The following is a 23034-nucleotide window of genomic DNA, read 5'->3' as shown; positions in this document are numbered from 1 at the left end:
ACATATTGTACTTAGAAGCGCAATTCATACATTGTTCCTTTAGTTTTGTCTCCCTTGGAGCTGTCCCAATGCTCTGCTTTGTTTGTTTTTGAAAACTCACTGACCTGGAACTATGCATAATTGTTTTTTCCCCCTCTTTCAAGTACAGTGTATGTAGTAGGCCATGTTATTCACAAACCTCAATCTTTTTTTTCTTTTCTATCCTATCTAGCTTGCTTTTACCACTATTGATATGTTCGATTTCCGCAGAAGAATGCAGGCTATCTTGCACTTTCCTGTGTGCTTGCACACACCTTAACGAGCTCTTTCTTGTTTTTGCCAGAGATGGTGCGCTGAGTCATTTCCACGAAAGGCTTCTGTACCACTCCGAAGCAAGAGTACATTGAAGAATAAAGGGCCTGAGGGTGCACCAGCATTTTCCTGGCTAGAAAGCTAACCCCCAAGTGAATGTATTGAAGATATCTAGACTTGGTGGGACAAATATCTCTACCTCCAATTTTATGAATACTGCTAGCTATGGCTGTGGAACTCTGTTTGCTGCTGCTGCTGTTTTGTGGAAGTACTATTTCAGAGGTACAGCCTATATACAAACCGCCTCCTGGGACTTTGGATTTTGGATTTGTACCAGCCAAGACGTATGATACAGGTGCATACCATGAACCTGGGCCAATAGGAATTTTGTTTAAAATAGTACATGCATTCCTGTACTTAGTGCAGCCAAATTCTTTTCCTCAAGGTAAGCAGATAAACTACTTTTTTTTTTTTTTAATAAAGATATGTTATTGATATGTTCATCCTATTGCAGATATTAAGACCATAATCTGGAAGTAGTTGATATGAAGGGCTTTGTTAGTAGCACATGTTATGGCCTGGAAACGTGTACGGTTCCACATAAAGCAATGTTTTTCTGCTAAGCATAGTGGGAGGGAGATTGTTAATGAAAATGAAATGTTGATGAAATCTCACAGACCTTTGCTTATATATCTCAAAGCTGTCACTGATGCATTTGAGGCCTTCTTTTTCTTAACTGAAACTTTTTCCTATGTATGCTCAGAAGCATGAGATAGGAGTAAAGCATAAACTGCTTTGTATTTAATATTAAATCCATAAGAGACAGCTCTGAGATTTGCATATTATGATAAACAGTCAAGTGGTTATAATATTATGAGATTTAGCCTAGGAAATGGAAACTTAGCAACTTGAAATAAATTTCATTTGTTTCTGTAGCTGTGCATCCACAGTCAAGTTTTATATAAGGTCAATTCCCTTACACAGCCACGTGTAACTTCTTGTTCCTTTGTAAGCTGTCAAATTAAGACTTGGAACTGCATTTGTTTTATTGAGATTTTTCTTTTTTCCATTCCTTTCCTACTAAGTTGTCCCTTCTTCTAAGGGAAAACTTAAGGTATCAGAGAAGTGTGTGCTTATTGAGGTTGCATTGATTAAAAGGTGCTTTTGGGAATGCTGTGTGTTTGTGGATGTGGTAGTTGTATCAACTTTCCAATGTGTTTTTTGTTTCATTTAGCTCTTAAAAGAAAATGCTAATGTGTCTGTGTAATATCGGCATTTATAGTTATATTGAGGTGAAGCTTTAATAAAATCTAAGAATGGCTTTGGTTTGTTATTGATTTCTTTTGGTGGTTTAGCTGTAGCTGTATAAAAGGCGTTTGTGTTATTTTGTAGTACATCTTTCAATTTATATATTAAAACCCTTAGTAATTTAAAGTCTTAAATAAATTCTTTGGTCATGTACCTGTATGATACCTGTGAACTATTATTTGCTTGTATTTTTGACATTTCTTCAATAGTTGTAGACGAATGAGCTCAAATGAACTTGAATGAATGAATTCTGTTTAGACAAGTGCCCAGAGTCCCAGGTGTTAACCAAGAGAGCAAAATCCTGGCCTATTCCCTGCAGGATTTGTCTTCTGAGCAGGTCTTACACAAAGTGTAATGAGGGCAATTGCATGAAGCTGACAGTAATGTTACCTTTTGGAGGAATTGTTTCCAGATTATCTCTGCTTTTCTATCCTCTTTCTTTCCATTAAATATGCAGATGAACTATTTGCCTCTCTGTGAGACCTGATATGTTAGGATTATCATCTGCATTCAACTCTTAACAGTTCTTTGTTCTGCCTAAAGCCCTGCTTGAATATTTTATTCTCATACTATTGTGGACACTTGATTTCAGCGAGATGTTTACTGTGTCTTTATACTAACAGGAATTTGGTCTGTAACCTTGTATGTCAAATTTAATATTATGTGTCCTAAGCATGTAAATAATTATGGAGTATAGAATTTATGATCAATATTATAGTCCTGTGGGACTGCTTGTAGTAAGTTGTGCATCAAGTAGGTGTTGTGAAATCCAGCATTAAAGAGAAAGGAGACGTCCAGAAGCAAATCACTTGTTCTTAGCTTGTAAGCTTTGAACATCTCATACCTCTCCTTCCTTTCTTGCAGATACTTTTTGCCAAATCAGTTATTTTTAGAAGTTTGGCTTTCATTATTTGCATTAGGTGAAGTCCTTTTCCCATGCCCCCACAGACCTCACTGCAAAATACAGATTTGACGATTGTGTTGGTTTGAGTCATACCATTTAATTGGTTAATCCCCATAATCTCTTTTGCCATATGCTGTTCTATTTTCACATTTGGTGTATTAATGGTGTAGTTACATATTTGAAATGCCTTTTTTTTTTTTTTAAACTGCCAACTGGAAATAGATTTAATTTTGATTCAGAGATGAAAATAAACATAATCACAAATGGGCACAGAAAGCAAGCCTTTTGATGTTTCTAACTCAAAACTGTCATTCGCATTGGGCTGATGCTTCAGAAGAGCTAGGTCCAGGTTGATGCCCCAGTGTATTGCATATAACCATAACATTGAGGAGAAGTGTAATTCATGGGCAGGACTTGGCATTAGTCACCTAGACCTTTGATCTTAGTAGTCTTATTTTTTTTCCTGATTCTTGGAAGTACTTGATGTTTGGTTTTCCAATCTACTGTTAGTGCTATTAGCTGGGAGGGGAAAAAAGTGGCAGGATTGTCCAATTGCATGTAGATATTCTTGCCTTTCCAAGTCATCTTTGTGCTTCCAGTAGTGCTCTGATGGAGCTGAATATGTTACAGTATAACATTCATACTCCTTCAGTCCCAAGTGTGCCTTGCAGGAAGAAGGCTAGTATGAGGTTTATACTGTTATGATAAAGCAAAATATGATGTACATCAGAGTCTTTGGGAAATGTTGTTCTTGAAGTATTTGCATGCTGGTAAGTCTTAACATATATTTAAATGTTCTTATATGTTGCTTAAAAGTCAAAAGGGATCACTTCATTTAAAGAAAAAAAAAAACAGTCAAGAAATATTTTGTAAGGGTTTTTTTGAATTAAATTTAAGTGACTAATTATTTACTCCTTAATTTGTTCATGCCATCCAGTTTGTGGATATGTAACTTAATCTAAGTTTAGATTTAATAGGTAAGTTATTAATGGGATTGAATACAGTGCTCTCAAAGCACAGTAACAGAACCAGGGCAAGGAACTGTAACTCAAGTTTTTTTAAATTGCTGAATTTTTAAGACCAGCACTGTGCTCTTTGGATATGGCAAGAAACTAGTTTAAAAAAAGTGAACTAGGATATCTGATTGCAATGCTTCAGTGAATGTAAATAGATTCTGCTTTCAACTCCACCAGTCAAATACTTCTGTCCTCACTAGGTGATGTACTGGTGTAAATGGGAGTGAATTTTCTCCCAAGCGTAAACTGTTACACAGGGAAGCAGCCTCCACTTTGAGTTAATGACACACTGGAGTGGAAAAGACTGTGTTTGGTCACTGGTTTGCTATGTGAGGCTCAGTAGGTCACTTTAATCTTGCTGTGCCTTGGTTTCTCCATTTGTAAAATGGAGATGATGGTGCTGCTACCTTTGAGGACTGTGTAGGATAGAGCATCATTATTCTTTCCTGTTAATAGCACCACTTACAATAAATAGATGATAATAGGAAAATTACAAGTTGTTTCTATCACTCAGCTAAGAGGACATCTAACAAAACAATTGTCAGTTTTTCTCTTACTTAGAATTTGTCATAAACTGAAGTGTTAATTTATTAACAAAGTTAAGTCAGCTCATGGTTGTGACATGGTACATGTCACCTGTTGTGTTGGAGACCTTGAGATGTGAACTTGGTATAGACAGGGCATGGTCAGTATGATCCTCTGGCTGCTATGAATATCTTATCATGGTTTTGGTTTTGTTCCCATGGAAACCTGTTGTTAGTTGCAGTAAGACGATGTTAATCTGAGATTCCACTTGCCAGCAGGATGTGCACAACAAATCTTTGGTTTCACAGCTTGTGTCTTGTAACAAAAATGTGAAGAGTTCACAGAGGAAACAAGCAGGGAATAAAGCTCCTGCTCCTGTTTTTAGGTGAAATAAGACGAAAACTTACAGGCCTGTTTACCTTACTCTACTGTACCTGAACATATTGCAGGACAACTGTGCCACTTATGTTAAGTTACAACTGCTTTGTTCCAGCTTCTGCTTTTTATTGTGGATAACCCTGTTTCTGCTGAAGTGGGAATAAAACTTTAACGTAAAAATCAACTGTTGAATGCAAGTACTTCCTGGGCAAAACAGTATGAAGAGTTAAATGTACTATTTGCCTGTGGGGTACAACAACAAGCTGTTCTTTAGACTGGTTCTACACCTCTCAATTCTTTCTGTTGGTGGAGTGTCACTTGTTGAACAGTTTTAAGCATAAGATTGAGGATCAGAACTTGACTATTTTAATGCAGAGTCCTGTCTCTGACCCCTTTTGGTCTTCCTTTCTCCTCACCTGGTCAGTCTTCAAAGGAGCTGCAAATTGTAGAGTTCAGCAAGCTAGTCTTGTGTTCCCTATCTCTGCAATTAATATCTCAGATGAGTCTATTCAGCAATTAAAACTTTAATATTAAAAAAAGAATCACATAACTTGATGTGAAAATAAACAATGTATTTGTAGCTAGTATAGCTGTATGCATATGCATATGAAAATGCATATGCAAAACCCTGTTGTTGTAGGTAGGTTTGAGCTCCTAGGATATTGATTTTTTTAATACATTTAATACATTAGCTGTGTTGGATGTGAGTTTCTAAAGCAAATAATCCAAACACTTTATCACCCCCTCAGTTAAAAACTCAGTAAGAATTATTTTTGTGTGTGTGTAAGACTAGCCTCTTTGCCTTTTGTAACTCTTTAGTTCTTGGTTACCCGTTTCTACTTTAGTTTTGCTTCCTGTTAGTAATAAATCTTCCGCGGCTCCCCTACAACAAAAATGCATGTGTGCGGATGTTGCAGCATTGGAGCTAAACTCAGCTACGGGTAGCTGGTAATGCCCCTTCACTTTTTAAACTTGAGACTTTCCCAGGACTGTCGGGCATATCCATGCCAGCATGCGGTGAAAGGACTGTGCTCTGGCTCTAACTTATGTGCAGATGCTGCAGTCCAGGAACATAAGATACTGCTTAGGTACTCCAAGCAATTATGACCTTTTATAAAAAATTAAATTACAGTATCCTTTTTCCAATTGTGCAAAGTCTCAGTTTTTGTTTGGGTATGAAACTGCACTGATGTGATAGACTGCTTTTTTGAGATAGTGCTTCATAGCTACCCCCCTGTGCATGTGAGTTGGTTTTCTTAAAGCTTACATCCTGGAGCTGGGTTTGGGAGCACAGATGCAATTGCTGGTGCAGGAACTAAGAAGGGAAGAAGAGCAAGACCTGCCCTTTAGTAAGTTAGCCGTTAGATTGGCTAGGCTGTGTTGTGAAATGATGATTTTGGTAAGCTGTAGAGTCAGTGCCTTCACCACATCCCTGTAACTGGTTTTTTTTCCAGCACTGTGGCTACAGCTGTGACATGAATTTAGAGTAGTAGCTGAAGTGTTTATACCAAAAATGCAGGTTTCAGTGACAAAGGTTATATATAGCAAGTAGTGGTGGTGTCATTTGGGTAGAACTGGGATAAGAAGGGGGACTTACAGTGCTCCTTTACTTGATAATATGGCATATACATTGAAAGAAATTTCTTGTGTCTAACATTGGAAATACTGGGGGGAAGATGGAGCAGCAGGAAGATACAAGATAAATTAGCCTCTTCTTTTCTCTGCCCACTCGTATACATTTAAGGAAATAGTGTTTAAAAAAATCATTGCTCATTTCTTGCTGGGAAGCAAAGAGATGCTCTACATGATGACATACCCATGTAAACAAGGAACACTCTGAGAACGTTTCTGAAGCAGATTTAAGGCCTGCTTTTTTATTTTCTTAGGCGTCAGAAGAGTAATTTCATTTTCCCTGAACTATTCCAAACTGCAGACTATCTAACAGATTGCTTGTCAAAAGGATTTTTTTTGTGGACAGGGAGGAGACGGAGGTTTTAGGGAGGGGAGGTTTATACAGATTATCTACTACAGGTTACTGCAGAAAACTACAATTGCAGACTTTAACACTTCTCTGATGTCTTCCTGCCCACTTCTTTTGGATTACGTAAACAAGGAATCTCTTGAAGATAGGTATTATGTGGAAAATATGCAAGTCATTTTTCAGTCAGTGTAGCATAGCAGATCATCTGAAAATCTTGCACTATGCACACATCTGGAATCCTTTCTCTACAGTATCCTCAGTGCTTGCCCTGATCTGGTTTAATACTGCCTGCCAGCTGTGCCTAGGAGAAAAAACATGCCTTGACAGAAACTGGAAAATTACAATCCAGCTTCACAATTTCAACACTATTAGGACAGAAGGGAGAAACTAATGAAAATGGACCTCAAGCAGAGTTTGAGGGAGTTGGGTTACTTTATGTGGGGAGGGTGTTTAGAAGTGGCATTACCACAGATGGCTGTGGTAATAGGCTGGAGGGCACCTCAAGCAGTAGTGCCACTTGGAGGCTAGATTATAATAATAAATAAAATGGGCCTGCAGTTGTGTGGTATTGAGACTCAGCTCACATTTCCCAACCTAAACTGCCTTCCATCCCTTCCAAATTAGACAGCTACGTCCTTTCTGTCTGTTGGGAATGTTTCCTGGCAAGTGGGTTGGGCATTTTCTGGGTGAGGTACTGAGTTGGCTGAGGAAACCTGCTAATAGTTACAGTGTGGGCAGTGCCAGGCCTGTGCTTGAAACTGTCCTGACCCTGTTCTGTTTGTCTATGGCCATTAATGGCAGACACAAGGTATAACCAAAGAGCTGATCAGCAGCATTCCCTGCCTTGGTGTGCAGGGGATGAGTTCTGTGGCAGCTAAATCTAGGGGTGCTGACTACAAGGAAGGGAAGGATGGGAGGTACAGGATGGTATTGTGACAGAAGGTGGCCTTGGTGTTTGTTTATCGTTCTAGGTAAAGAAGCTTCATTGATAGGGTTTGTAGATTTTTAAAGAAAAAAGTAAAGGTACCATGTCCTAAAAATGCATTATGTAGACAATCTAGATAATTTCAGGACATGGTTTATTGGGCATGGTGATGTTGGGTTGATGGTTGGACTTGATGATCTTAAAGGTCTTTTCCAACCTAAATGATTCTATGACTCTATAAATTAGTACTACTGTGTGGTATGTGTTTTGGAGGCGGGGCTTATGAAGCATTTTGAGTTAATCATATGAGATACTCTATGGATACTGCCCGTTATTGGAAAAGCAGTCATTTGACTTTCTCTTTTCTTTGTTATAGACCATCAGAATTAGATAACATTAGCCTAGCCCTCTCATTTTTTTGTCTGACAGTTTGCTTAGGTTATCGTTTACAGAGCAACAAACTCCTAGGTCTTGTTCAGTGATGGCTTTTTCTTGAATTATGTCAGCCAAAGTAATAAGAATTTGATAGATCTTTGCAACAAATCTTTCCACACTCCTCAAATTCAATGTTTAATTACATTGACAATTATGAGAATTAGAATTTTTTCCTCTCTTTTTTCTCACTATTTTCTTTTTTTTGCTTCTCAAGATGCTTTCTGTATCTTTTAGATCTTAAAAAAAGTGATGCTTTTTTCTAAGTGAATATGCACTATTCAAAAGTTGCTGGAGCAAAATAAATGTGTAAGTATTAATTTTAGTGGGTTTTGTAATCCTTTTAACAGTATAAAATCTTTCCATATTGTTATTAAAGCTTTTGAGTATACTTCTTTCTTTTCCACAAACCAGCTGCCATGAATGTCAGCTATTGTAGTTTAAGCTGACTAATCTATCAGTATATACATCTTAGTGTAAGCCTACCAGTTACAAAAAAAGCCCACAAACCTGCTTTGACACTTTTTTGCAATACGCAGATCTATTTCTTCTCATCTAACAACAGTTCTGTGATTAAATTATGACCTGTACTGCATTGTAACATAGTCCAGATCTTTTTTCTGAAAATATACCAAATTATTTTATTTTTGTGGACTTTAAATAGTGATTACAGTTGTGAATGTGAATATTCTTACTACTACTAACTACTTTAGTTTAACTCAGCTGAAAGATGCCTGGGTGTACCTGTACAGACCAAACACAAACATGAGGCCTAATTAACTTTCTTCAGAGTAGCAACCTTTACTTTTGCCTTTTTTTTTTTTTTTAAGTGAGGTAGTGATCTCTGTAGTACTTTGCACCAGTATGCATGCCACAGTTATCAAACATATGTGGAATATTGTGGCCCTTGCAGAAATGGGAAAACAGAGGGAGGGAATTCTGTGGAATCTCAGTGAAGCTGCCAGAATGCCAGTCAGTGAGGTAATTAAAAGCTGGTACCAGCAGGGCTCCAGCGTGTCATTCCCAATTATCTGTATTCATGTTTCCAATAATTCAAGTTATGCAATATATGAGAAGATTTTCTGTGCTTTATTCAGTTTACAGCAACTTCATAGGAGAGAAAGGAGTAGGAAAAATGCTGTTGTTCATACAGTCTAAATATTTACTACTTTGATCAAAGTTACGAGTCCAATATGTCTACACAACCCACACTTTCAAGAAGTTGCTCAGTCTCTGCAGCGTGCTAAAACAGACAAGCATATACAGTGCACCAAGTTAAATCTTTGCCCATAATCTGTTGTAAATCCTTACCAGATGGTGGCCTAGGAAGACCTTTAGGTAGCTACTGCAAACAAAGCAAGTGGCAAAAAATAGTTGCTGTGACACAAACAATGTGCTACAGAAATTTTGTTGCCTTCAGAAAATGGGAGAATGCAGTTTGTGTGGAATACTTCTTCAAAGCTTTCTACTTGACTTTGTGTCTGCGTGATACATGCAAATTTATTATAGCCTCCTAAGCAAAGATTTTTCTAAAGGCTTCTCTCTTTTTGTTCTTTTTTCCAAAACTTCAGCAAGAACAGAACTTTCTTTGTAGCAAAGAACAGCTAGGAAGTCCCTGCAAAGGTTATTTTCAAAGGAGAAATCTTTCATTCTAGGTGTCCTGTAACAGTCAATATTGTGGCTATTTCTTTTTTTCTTTAAACCTTTTCCTGACCAGGCTCTTTAATGCTGTCTGTGTGTGTTGATGGAAAGCAGAATGTGCCTAAATGGAAAATGTGACTGCACTAAAGGAATAACCTCAAGTTTGGGGCAGCTCTAAGGTGTGAGGATTTTCAGTGGAAGACTTAAATTACCCATTTAGTCTTCCTGACTAATAACAACCTTGAGGAAGCTAAATTTATAAAACTTCGATTGTTTCATCCATATTTTTGGGAAATTGGGGAACTTTCTGTGTGCATGAATGAGGTTCATTGACTCTTGCTATTATCTGATCCACTGCTGTATAATTTCTTGAGTGGATCAATGCTATTTTCTCTCAGGAAGGGTGCAAAGGGGGTCATCTTAATTTCATGTCCTAGTTCCTTCAGCAGCTGTTGCTGCCCTGCAATTCCTTGTCTTCAGCAATTGCACCATGCTTAGTCCTACGTGCACTTTGGTTAAAGCTCATTCTGTTTAGACCAATCCTACAGTTTCAATCCTGCTCATAGCTGTTCATCTTTTCATTACCTACTTCATATTGCAGCTTTACCCCCCTCTCACATTGCCCCTCACTGCATCCAATATAAGCTAAGACTCATTTCTGGGTGGTCTAGTAGCTTGTCCTTTCAACTGTGAATAAAGCGTATGTGCTTTACAAGTCTGCTGAGATCTTAAAAATATATTTATTATGTTTTTGCTTGTGTCATATTGTGTGTTGCTGGATTTTGAGACTGAGCCAGAGTACTGCAGGATAAGCATATTTCTCTTGCTTTTGATCAGCATGTAATTAAAGAATGTGGAGTCAGAGAATGGAAATGGACAATGTGTTGATGAGAGGAAATAGCATACTGAAGGCAGAAGAGGGTGAAAAGACAGGTTGCCATAGCAGATGAGAAGTTAAAATACTTAAGCAATTTAGTATGTATTTGTCATTTTTTACCTCCATTCAAACAAGTTCTTCTGGCCACTGTAGAATAACAGGTTCTAGGGCTTCATTTAGCATGTCAGTGGTGAGGTACAGCAACAAGGTTCCTTCCTTACTTGCCTTTTTTTCTTAAACCATCAGCCATGCCTTTGGACAAGATTCTAGTTTTTGCCTGTTATTCTTCAGTGCAGGTGAATAAACAGGTGATTGAACAGAGAATTTCCTTTCACCATCTCTGTAGTGTAAGTAGGTGGTCTTGTGTGTGAGCTTCAGAAGCTCGGTGTTACTCATGAGTTGTGCTCGAAGGGAAGAGGGCCAGAATGGCCTCTTGCAAGGAGCAGAAGGGTGGAAGCCAAACCAGCCTGATGTTCCCAGTAACTCAAGGAATAAACCTGGGAATTGTATAGAGAGATAGCTTGCCTAAAAGTTGTGGTGAGAATTTATCTGAGAAGGCTGGGTTTTTTCTTAGTTTGAGGACAAGGGTTATGGCCCAATATCTGAGGGAGACATTGTGAAGAGGGGAGTGAACCTTTTGAATCTGGAGTTGGAAAGGAACGCTCTGGACTATATGAGTGAATGCATGGATTAGACTCCTCATCTGTGGACTAAAGTGGTCTCTTAGTGTGTGGGAAGATCCCGTCACCTGTGAGACTTCCCACCTGGCCTACAGAGTGAATTTTCTTCTTGCTCTGTGGAAAGAGGGCAGACTGCATGGGGCGAGCAATGCGGCAGGACCCTCTCTGCAGTCTCTGCACCAAGGTGCATGGTGGATTCTTTGGCCATCAACATTACTGAACTCTCACCTTGCTCTGCAGTGGAACCAGAGCCAAGTGATCACTGCAGGATTAGGGACAGTAAGAGTAAACAAAGGCGTTAGGTAGCTAGTGGCAGTAAAGGGGACCAAAGGTAAACTTGGGTTACCTGCTGAAGGAGACCTCTTCAGTGGAAGCTGAATCTGACCATAGTAAGGGCTAATGGCTAGAGGCTTTCTAACTTTGGGGAAGCAACCAAAGCTCGACTCAAGTCAAAGCAAGTATTTTAAAATGTCAATAAACTGAACTTGCAGTGAAACTTGCTTTAAGATACTTGAAAGAATTTTATCTCTAAGTCTGAAAGGCTAATATAGCTTTCCTGGTTTTCTTGGACTTGCAAGAGTTATTCATTTGTTTGAGTCGTAATTAGAGAGGAAAAAGCCCAAGCTTGAAGTCATTTTAATTCATTAATTTCAGACTAATTATTGCTACTTACTTATGACACTAAATGTGGTCAAAGTGACCCATATTCAGAGAGATACTGAACTGTTCAGTGTGTGTGTAGTCCATTGACTCTGTCTATTACAGATGAAGAGGAATGGGATGAAATACTGTTTTATGCATTAGAATGAGATAGCATTAAAGCAGTTATTAATTTATCATGTATATTATCTTGTAATTCTCCCCTGTTGTTCTGAAAAATCTCCATTCATTGTGACATGAATGCTTCAGTCATGGTTCTTATTGGTTTGCTTGAAGTCCTTTTCAGAATAGAAGCCTAATATGTTATATTATGCATAAAAAGATAAATTAATTTCTGGCATAATTTGATTAATGCTGGAGTTGCACTATAACTGAACTGGCTCAATGGAATTGTTTGAGTGAAGAAGCATAGCATTCCCGAAGGTTTTACTCCAACTGTTTTCCTGTCACCTAGATTTTGAAAAGCTTTCTTGGCAGAAGAATTTGTAGCTAATTTATGTTGGTACTTAATAGCCAGACAGCTTATTTTTAAATCTATTATTTTTGCTGTCCCTTTCTGTAGAGCAGTTCTAAGAAGCAAGCCTAGTGATAACCTCATTTTCTTGCCTGGGTAATGAGATACTGAGTGTATGTACACAATACTCATGCAATGCAGGAGTTGGTGATTATGTTTTCTTAACTGGAGCTCCTCAGAGGTGCTTAGTATTTCATCACAAATTGCATTGGTAAATTAACAGTTCATCTGGCTAGTTAAATTTACTAGGGCAGATGGCATTTCACATGTGTGATGAGAGCAGGAAGGAGACAGAGCAAAACAGTAATGTAATTAGCTGTGTAAATGAGCCTCACAAGGTAAATCTCTTTAACCCCAGTGATAAAATGTGTTCTGTGCTAAAGCCTTGGATTACTGGTCCTGTGAAACAATGTGTGCAGCTGGTCAAGCCGAGATTTCAGAAGTAATCCTGTTAATTTGAAAATAGGGACACTGCTTTTTATCACACCTTCTTAGCACTTTTTATTTGAAACAGAAATCAGCCTCAAGGTGGTACTCTACCAATAATGCAGAAGAGAGTTGTGTGGAGTTAGTTAGTTCAATTTTAAATAAAAACTTATTTGAATGCTAGAGATGAGATGTTCTAGCTAGGGAGAAAAGATGCTTCATAAAAGCAAAACAAAATCATAGGCTAAATGTGAGCTGAGGTGTCCCTTCACTGTGCTACAATGAGCAGTGTAGCTGTATGTGAAAACATGATGCTTGTGTTTACACAGTACCTGGCACAGGACATTCCCCTGCTTAAGCCTTAAGCACTGCAGTAGTAACTGTGATTACTATCAATGTGCGTAAAACCCAATAGAATCATAGAATAGCTTGGGTTGGAATGGACCTTTAAAGACTGTCTGCTCCAACCCCCCTGCAATGAGCAAGGAGACTCTTGATGCTGCAAAACCACTAAGGCATGTTTTTGTGCTTACAGATGTGTGGGTAAGTAACTGCAGGTAATCTCACATTCAGTTATAGCCAAATTATTTTTTTTATGGGAATATATATGACTTCCACGTTTCATTTGAAATGAATTAACTGGGAATATGTCTAATTCAGTTGATACTGAAGGCTATTGAAATAGTAAATTCATGGCAAAGACTGGTCAATCACTGTGCTGCCTGGTGAGAAAAACACCCTGAAGCATCATGTTACTTCTAAAAACCATTGCAAAGTAATATAAATAGTAAATCTTTATTCAGCAGGGAAATCTCACATTCCAGAAAATTAAGGGGAAAAAATGGGCTGTGTAATAGTGGCCATTGTGCTATGTATGAAACCTGTATTGTTCTCACTATTTAACTTATTCAATCCATGCGGGAACTTTTTGTACCTATTTTCAGGCTTTCTTGTTTATAATAAACCTAAAGGTGTTTTAGTTTCTGAGCAACAGGCTTTAGAGCCTCTAAATTTCAAAAGCACATTGAAAATGCTGATTTTTGCATCAGTTTGTCATAGTGAATTCAGGTTGATTTCTGTCATTTTTTTGACTGGCAGGCTGTGAATTATGGAAAGAGTATAAATAAAAAACTGTGAGTTGGGAACATAGTGAGCAATTTAAGCATATCACAATCAGAGCAGTTTTGGGTTTTTTTTGTTTTGTTTGTCTTTTTTTTTTTTTTTTTTTAAAGTATTGGATGTTCTCCTTGGAGATACTCAAAACCTGACTGGACATGGCCCTGGGTAACCTGCGGTGGGTGACTCTGCACTGACCTGGGTGGTTGGACTGGACGATCTCAGGGGGTCCCTTTCAGCCTCAATCGTCCTCTGTTTCTCTTGAGTAGTTTTACATATGCATACACATACGCATACAGATGGCCATAAATATGTATGTGTGTATAGATGTATGTAAAACTTTGTTAAATGGTTTGGGTTTGGGGTTTTTTTAATTTTAATTTATGATGGGGATAGACACTCAGCTAGAAGAATGGGTAAAAACTTTCAACTTTTATTTAACAGGAAAGGATAATGCTTTTAAAATTTTATCTTGTACCGATTCCCGACAGCAGGAAAAGTATCAAAGAAAGTTTTTGTCAATAATAAAATTTAGCTTTCTTACATGCTTCCTGGCAGTGCTTTCACTCCTCCATTAAATAACTTATCCTACTATCATCCCGACTTTTTATTATAACTTTGGAATAACTCAGATCAGAAGGGACCTCCGGTTGTCATTGGGCCCAACCCTTTTCCAAAGCAAGATGAACCTCCAAGTTAGGAGCAGTCTGGAAGTGAGGGCAGGTTGCTGGGGGCTCTCCTGCTTGGTTTCAGAGTAGCAGCAAGGAGGGTTATGCCACAGCATCCTGGGCAGTCGGCTCCTGCATTTGACTGCCCACACGCAGTCTGTACTGCTTCATGCCACAGAGGATTGCAGAAGCTATTCCTTTTTCTTCCTTCCCATTGCATTCTCATTTAAGTTGGTAGAGGTTTCTCTTTAGTGGCTGTTCTGCAGTGTGTTGTCGCACAATGCTAAATAGTTGCATAAATATGTAAACAAGAGGGTTGATTTAGCCCTTTACTTTTCCTGCTTGCTAAAAGGCATCTAGCTGTAGAGGAAAATTGATTTCATTTATATTTTATGCACCAATATTTCTTAAACTTTTTTTATGTGGTAGGTATGTAAATATAAACAAGAAGAAAGAAATGTTACCTCTGCTGAAGAAGAAAAAATTGTCTAACAGCCTGTGTGAATTACATCTCTGGGGTTTGTGCAGTTCTGCCTCAGGTGGCTGTATACCTCCTTGCTGCTGAAAGTCCCAGAGGAACAGGGATGCTGCCTGGGATGGTCTCAATACAGGACTCTGCTGGTCCCAGTGTGTGAGATTTCTCAGAGCTGCAGGGGTGGATCAGTTGTGTGTTGCCCATGCAGTTGGTGTGTGCCCTTTCCTTCAGTGGTCTCCTGACTGTCAAGATGCAGAGCTTGAAAGGATTTGCAGGGATAGTACCTCTTGTTCTTCCTGGGTGCTTATTCTACATATGTTTTGGGTTTAGTTCTGTTATGGTGGGATTCAGCCTTATTGTCTACCTTATGTATGGTCTGTCCAAAATGAGGTTGTGTCACCACAGCGAGTCCTTGATCATCTACTGCTAGCACTCTTTCTGCATTACAGAATATAATTCCTGTCTGTGAATGATTTGTGGCTTGACACTCCTGTGATATGTTAACAGATTTTTATTCTTTAATTGGCAGTGTTGCTGGCTGCAGCTTCTTGGCAGGGAGTACCTTCCTTAAAATGTAGTTGTTGCCTTGCTCTTGTGTGTTTTCTTTCCTTGGACACAGTTTTCTGAGAGGAACTCTTCAGGATCTCTTCAACTTGCAGATCAGTTGAGTCCAGGTTCCCTCTGCAGGGTGTTGGGGAGAGAGGGCTATGGGCATTGTTTACTTAGGGCTTTGTTTTCCTGAGTCACGTGCAGGATTAGAGAGGAGTGAGATCACATCCCCTGTGACCTCATTGAACATATTTCACAAGTGTTACAATAAGTTCTGAGAGGGCTTGGATTTTTGGGAGGTGAACAGTCAGTTTTGAAGTCAGTTTCAGGTCCTTTATTGATCTCCAGGACAACCTAATTTACTGGAGGTTTTTACCAAGTATGTTCTTTTGTATATGGGGAGACTAACGACAGGGCAGTAGCACCATGAAGTCCAACTCTGTATGAACATGGGGGTCAGAGTGCTCCTCCTTGAGGTGTAGTGTGCTCCTTCCTAATGTGTTTCCTCTTCGTCAGAGGAGACCAGAAGTTCAGTCGGTCATTCCTCCCAAACATCCAAACGCTGTTGCTTTTACACAACCTGCCATGGAACACACCCAGAGCCGCTGATGCCTCACTGAGGCAGAGGGTCTGCAGAGCTGGTGGTGCCCCTCTCGAAGTGCAGGGTGTAACAGAAATGAGCGGGAGCCACAGTTCCCAGCATAGTTTGCATAGGGTTGTTAAAATCTCAATAAGGGTAGGCTGGTGATGTCCCAAAAAGGGGATCCATTCATTGCAGCTGCTGGGCTTTACTGAAAGAAACTGGTGTGGTGAAATGATATTTGTAATGTTAAGTGGCACTATTTGTGTTAAATTCCTACTTTCTCTTTTTGGTGGTTGCTGTATTTTGTTTATATTGTGAATAAGTAAGAAATGAGTGTTAGATGGAGCTGCGTGCACAGTAAGTTGGCATGTGTTAGCCTTTCTGATTTGTTTTGGTGGTGGTGCATACTCTCGTGCAAAGTCTGTTGGTCCAGAGGTGACCTGTGCTGCCTGCCCTCCCTCAACACACCCCCCCCCCCCCCAAAAAAAAAAAAAAAAAACCAAAGAAAAAAGGTTGGGATAATGTTGGCAAGAGAACGCCCTTCTTCCTTTTCTTCCTTCTACCATTCAGTCAAGAAGATATCGTTAGCATGCTTGTTTTGCACATTACGTATCTAATGCTCTGTGTGTATATATATGCGTATGCATGTATGTACTTTGCATAAACATGAAGCAAAGCTGATACCCAGAACATAGTCCAATCAATAAGTTTGTGATTAACTTTTAATAATGATTTTATGGTACAGAGGATGACCTTGGAAAAACCTTCACTGTATTTCAGTAGGAATTGATTAATTGATAGACAACTTGGTTATCTTCCTGTGAGCTCATAAAATATACAGTTGATTAAAAATGTTGTTACTAGACAGGTTTATGGAAACAACTTATGTGCTAGCCTATCCTGTTGACGTCTGTTCTTAATTTCATCTTGCCTACCTAACAGTAGAATTTATATCATCCTCTGTCCCCCATTTTTAAAATTTATCGTGTTTAAAACTCTGGAATATTCTTGCTTATTTTCAGATCTCATCAGAAAACTAGCACAGCAGAAGTTTGGAAATACACAGGGCGATTATCAAAAGGTAAATTGTTTATATGTATCTGCATAAAGTAATGAAACAATGACTTTGAAATTCACTTTTGTTTCTAAAATGGGAAATAGTATTTTAAAGCTATAACAACAGGATTCAAGAATGAAATTTATGAATAACAAGTCTGATGTTTTCATATAAAACCTTTCAGAAAAATATTACAAAGAAAATTTCATAAGCCACTGTAAAGAAGCTACGTGTTTTAAGGCTCACTTGTAAATTCTAGCTGTAATGTGATTGTGGTGTCTGTTGCACAAAGATTGAAGGCTCTTTGTATTGAAAAATATTGCTTTTATTTAAAAACACTTAGAGAGAACCATTACTGCTCAGCCCTCATGTTAGCTTCAACTATTGTCCTCAAAAAGCTGAATTTATATGCTGGTTCTGGTGCCTCTGTAAAACAGTTTCCATAGCCTACTTATAAAGTATATTTTAATTTGTGTAGCGTGCTAAGCATGTCAGGGATGTTTTCCATGCTCTCTGGGTTTGTGGTTATCCTGTAAGAGTTGAAATTCTTAGGGTATCTGGTAGCAAGAGAAGATAGAATGTAATGTGCATCTGATATTAGGCTGTTCTCAAGGACAGTAGCTTATTTTTGAAGCAGTATCACTGGTTGAGTTCCTGCAGTAGGAACCTTAATCATGACCACACAATGGACAAGTTACTTCGTTATGAGCTACTTGCTTGTAGTCCCTGCAGTATGGTGTACCTGTCAGGAAGACATTGTTGTCAGCAATGTGGACAGTGGGATTGAGTGCACCCTCAGCAAGTTTGCCAATGACACCAAGTTGTGTGGTGCAGTCAACACGCTGGAGGGAAGGGATGCTATCCAGAGGGACTTTGACATGCTTGAGAGGTGGGCCCATTACAAACTTCATGAAGTTCAACAAGGCCAAGTGCGAGGTCCTGCACATGGGTCAGGGCAATCCCAAGCACAGATACAGGCTGGGTGATGAGTGGATTGAGAGGAGCCCTGTGGAGAAAGACTTGGGGGAGTTGGTTGATGAGAAGCTCAATGTGACCCAGCAATGTGCGTTTGCAGCCCAGAAACCCAACCGTATCCTGGGCCGCTTCAAAAGAAGCGTGACCAGCAGGTTGAGATTGGTGATTCTCCCCCTCTACTCCACTCTTGTGAGACCCCACCTGGAGTACTGCATTCAGCTCTGGAGTCCCCAACGTAAGAATGACATGGACCTGTTGGAGTGAGTCCAGAGAAGGGCCACAAAGATGATCAGAGGGCTGGAGACCTCTCCTGTGAAGACAGGCTGAGAGAGTTGGGGTTGTTCAGCCTGGAGGAGAGAAGGCTCCAGGAAGACCTTATAGCAGCCTTCCAGTACCTAAAGGGAGCCTGCAAGAAAGCCGGAGAGGAACTTTTTACAAGGGCATGTAGTGATAGGGCAAGGGGTAATGGCTTTAAACTGAAAGAGGATAGGTTTAGATTAGATGTAAGGAAGAAGTTCTTCCCTGTGAGGGTGGTGAGGCACTGGAACAGGTTGCCCAGAGGGGTGGTAGATGGCCCATCCCTGGAAGTGTTCAAGGCCGGGTTGGATGGGGCTTTGAGCAACCTGGTCTAGTGGAAGGTGTCCCTGCCCATGGCAGGGGGGTTGGAACTAGATGATCTTTAAGGTCCCTTCCAAACCAAGCCATTCTATGATTCTATAACATGAGTATGGTACTTGGCATATGGACACTGAGCTATTCCCTTGAATCAGGATGACCTGAACGATCTTGGGATTTGAAGGAGGAAAGCCTTGTGCTTCCACGTCATCCTGACAACGAGCTTATTGCTCCAGTAGCTTGATAACCTCTGCATGACATCCAAGTGTGTGGGTGGTGTTATGCTGCATCAATGATTCTTGCTGATCCCATATGCTTGTTTAGTGAGGCTCTCTGAGAGTGGTGCATCACAGGTTGTGCCTGCATACCCAGGGAGGAACATAGGGTGGACTTGGTTGGCAGTCTTTGGACAAAACTATTAGACCATAGGTGGTATACATGAGCACAGGTGTAGTACTTAGTAACTAGTACATAAGTCATGAGAAATTTGAGACTAATGACAGCTGTAATCCTGCATAGAGGAGGCACTTGTTAAAATACCGTGTGATTATAGGGTGACAAATACAATATTAGGTGTCCTTAAGAAGCAAAACAGATACAGGCCATTTATAGGTCCTAATTGTGATTTAAATACAATGCAAAACTTTAGAACAAATTTGGAAAAGGAAAATTTATCAGGACAGGCAGAGAGTCCCTCAGAAGACAGAAGCATCAGTGAGAGGTAGCTGTGAAGAGACCTGCATGGCTGTAGATGTGCCCCTGGAGGAGTTTCCAATGGGGATAGGGTAGTGTGAATGTCACTGAAGGGTGTGGGTAAGTAGTTAGAAATGTTGCCTGTGGTTTTGATGACTCAAATTCAGGGAGAATGAACTCAAACTAGGATGAGTTCAGAAAGTGTCTATTAAGGTGATCTGGGAAACATGCAGGTCTTCAGAGGAGACTAGAAGAGTTTGCTTTGCTTAGGAAAAGAATTGATAAATGGTGTGATTACTCTTTTTAAATATATATGGAGAGGAAACACAAGGAAGAAACTGCTATTTGGGCAAAAGATGGTGCTATCACAGAAGCAAAGGGCCAGAAATGGGCCATGTGTAAATCCATGTGAGAAGAAGACTCACTCACCAAGTGTTGGGAACAGTCCTTCAGTAGCAAGAACAGGAAATCTGCTTTTCATATTTATCCTGTTGAATTTCTGCTGTCATTCCTCCGTATCTCACCATCTTTTTTTTTTTTTTTAACCTATTTGTTGAATGTGTTAGTGACCCAGGAGGCTCTTCCTGCTTCTGTGCTGTGTGTCTCAGTGTTCCTAGCTGGACTCTTACCATCGACGCATCACTGTCCCCAGTCAGGGACAGCAATCTGCCAGGAGAGCCCAGCAGCTGAGCACAGCTGCTGTGCCTGCTCAGGGGGAGCCAGCTCGCTGCTGCCGCCATTGCTTTACTTCTACTGGGAGACGTGCTTGCCTAAAACATTCAAAATCATATTTGGTACCAGATTTATAAGGGAGGGAAAACATTTGTTTTCCACCCATTAAAAATACAGTTCCAGATACGATTTTGAACATTTTAAGTATATTGTACAGTAGAAGTTTCATAAAGATGTGTGTGATGCTGAAAAATATTTCCTAAAACTTGAGAAAATTTCTGATTCTCACACATCAGACTTTGGGTTGCGGGGTCTTGCTGTTTTTAGCTTGTCTGCTTCCCTTTTCCACTTATGAGAGAGGGGAAAGCGTTACCAGCTGTGAACTTGTCATACAGAGATGGAGGCGAAAAATACAAGAAATTCTATTTCCATTGTGGAAACAAAGAGGAAATTGGGTTCTTCTGAAATTCCTGTCATTGAATACTTACTTTTCAGTATTTTTCTGAAATTACAGATAAGAAAACAGTTAAGAACCTGTCAAGTAGACTTCTTCAGTCTTTCTTGAATGCCTTTTTTACTTTTGAATAATTTAAAATAAACCTCTACATAATTAGTTAAAAGTGAGGGTGAATTTTGTGTGTAATATGTTAAGATCCCCAAGCTCCTATTGAAGCTGCCAAAATAAAATAAGCATTGAAAAGAAAAAGTTAGTTAGGAATATCATATCAGTTGAGACAGGTGGAATTTGTGAAGAAATCACTAAACCACAAAGTAATGCAATCTCTGGCCTCATCTTCTGTGAGATGTGTTGGGAATTATATGAAACAGATGCTCAGTGTGGAAATAACTGGTGTGGTGTTGTTTTAAGATGGAAATACTTGTTGGACGAATTCTAGATTCTTTTCACTTACGAAGGAAACCAGAAATTATCTGCTATGTATTTTATTGTAAATATTTTTCCATAATTATTTAACGGTGCTTCTATGCATTATTTTACTGTAGTGACTTTTTGTTGTTGTTTGTGTCATTAATTGTTTTGGTCATGTTTAATTGTTCATTATTCACATGATTTGTTTTTGTGCATGCTGCCTGTGTGTTATACACATTCTCCATTTGTTTTGACTTCCACAGCCAGAAAATGTTGTCCTGACTCTTCAGGTAATGTCTTATGGTAGATGTACAGCTTTGAAAAGAAACTAACCATGTCTGTATGCACTACTTCTATTAAAATATCCATAAGTACTTCTAATGTTATTTTAAATGGTGTTCTTCCATCTAACCTATTTTAAAACAATTTATGTTGTCAAATAATTTCTGAAGTGTTCAGCTAACTGGAAAAGAAAACAGTAATTCTTTTCCAAAATCTAGCCAAATTCTTCTTCCAAGCATCTAGTTCATATTCTTCAGAAGGGATAATTGCTTTTAGCCAGCAGTTAGTAACAATAATTAAAAAAATAGGTTTCATCCTAGAATTGGTAATTAGGTCAGAAATTTGCAACTCTGCTAATGGTGGTGGTTGCTGTATTTGGATCAGTTGGTAATTAGGGATTGTGAGGAAGGGCATCAGCAAGGCTGGAACTGGAGCATGATTGATAGCTTGTGAGAAATTGTAACTTAATTCGCAGGACAATATGCAGCCTCAATTTCATCCTTTTACTGCCAAGTTGCCCTTGTGCTGGTGGATTTGTAAAACAGAAGAGGACTCAAAGTACCAGTGTGAGAATTAGTTCTCCTAAAATTGGGAAAGGAAAGGGGAATAGAGATTTATCAGGAAAGAAGGACCACTGGGCCGTGCCCACACTGCGCTGTCTAGCTCTGTGTGCAGACACGTGCCTGATCTGGTTTTGGATGTGTCACCTTGTGTTTGCAGCAGAGGGAAACAGCACGGCCAGCTCGCAGCTTGTCCCCTGGAAACCATGTCGTCTTGTGTAGGGCTGTGCCAGGGCTGTCTGGCCCAGCTTCTTGGTCCTGGGGCACTTGCACTGCTTCCAGTGTAAAAGCTAGTAGAGGTATTGCATTGCATTGTTCCATTTCACTCCTTCTAGCTTTTGAAAGTGTCCTTTTAGTTGCTGCTGCTTTGCTGTTTGGCAGCAGAATAAATGTCTTTACCTGAGAGAGCTTAAAATCCACTCCTTCATGTTTTCCAGTCCCTAAGCAGTTTTAACTTCAGCAGTTTGGAGAAACCTCTGCCATTGCAATCGATCATCCAGTGAAGTACTTCCCTTTGCGGTCCATACGAATCTTTCTACTCATAACTGATTAAAAAGGAGAAAAAGCTAAGCCTTCCTCCCCCTTCCCAGATGAGGTGTACATCTAGTCAGCCTTGCTGACATTTGTGGAACCTTTTTAGAAACAGATGTGAGAAACAGTAAATTTGTGGTCTGGGAAATCAAATGTGTTCATTTTTAACCTATTTCAATTGCATTGATTCACATTTGTTTCTTGTGAGCATATTTCCCTCTTAGCACTCACTCCTGTAGTTTACCTAGCTAATATTCTAGCTAAATAATTACTAGCTATCAGTATCTACAATGTTATGTATCTTTTTGTTAGAAAAGTTGTCAGTTATTGACAAAATACACCAAGTACATAACCTCGGTAACTTGGTAGATGGTTTAGACTGTAGTTTGATTTTAATTATTTGCTCTATATTGATTGCAGTTACTGTGCGATATCTGCTATTACCACTATTTTTGTCTGAATTACAGGCCATCTACTATGAAATCGGTTTTATAGTCTCCGCAGCCTTGGGATTGCTATTTATTTTGTTACTGCCTCTTGTGGGACTTTGCTTCTGTATGTGTCGTTGCTGTGACAACTGTGGTGGGGAAATGCATCAAAGACAGAAGAAAAATGCTGACTGTCAGAGGAGCTGTTTTGCAACATTTCTTTTTGTTGCTTCTTTAATAATAAGGCAAGTGTAATAAAGAGAACAATATGAAGCTTGGTATAGCACTAATTTTGCAGTGTCATATGACAATAATGTTACTGTATTAGCCTACAGGTGCAGAAATTATTTTATTAGACTAAGTAATACTGTTGCTTATAAAAGAAAATGTGACTGCATTATAAA

General features: G+C 39.3%; 1 protein-coding gene across 26 annotated transcripts in view; it reads left to right on the top strand.

The window, feature by feature from the left end:
- The window catches only part of PROM1 (prominin 1), a 75807-nt gene that overhangs the window by 11815 nt on the left and 40958 nt on the right, over positions 1-23034 (top strand). For 23 of the 26 annotated variants that reach the window (XM_030009883.1, XM_030009995.1, XM_030009938.1 and 20 more), the window contains 4 exons: positions 323-736; positions 16972-17030; positions 21093-21119; positions 22670-22875. In XM_030009883.1, the coding sequence (XP_029865743.1) occupies positions 517-736; positions 16972-17030; positions 21093-21119; positions 22670-22875 (512 nt within the window). In that variant the 5' untranslated portion in view covers positions 323-516. The remainder of the gene's footprint in view (positions 1-322; positions 737-16971; positions 17031-21092; positions 21120-22669; positions 22876-23034) is intronic. The other 3 variants (XM_030010079.1, XM_030010023.1, XM_030010086.1) reach the window with 1 other exon arrangement.

This window comes from Aquila chrysaetos, chromosome 1, assembly GCF_900496995.4.
Source record: "Aquila chrysaetos chrysaetos chromosome 1, bAquChr1.4, whole genome shotgun sequence".
Classification (NCBI taxonomy): Eukaryota; Metazoa; Chordata; class Aves; order Accipitriformes; family Accipitridae; genus Aquila; species Aquila chrysaetos.
Note: the sequence above shows the minus strand (reverse complement) of the source record. Positions and strands in the feature narration are given on the sequence as shown.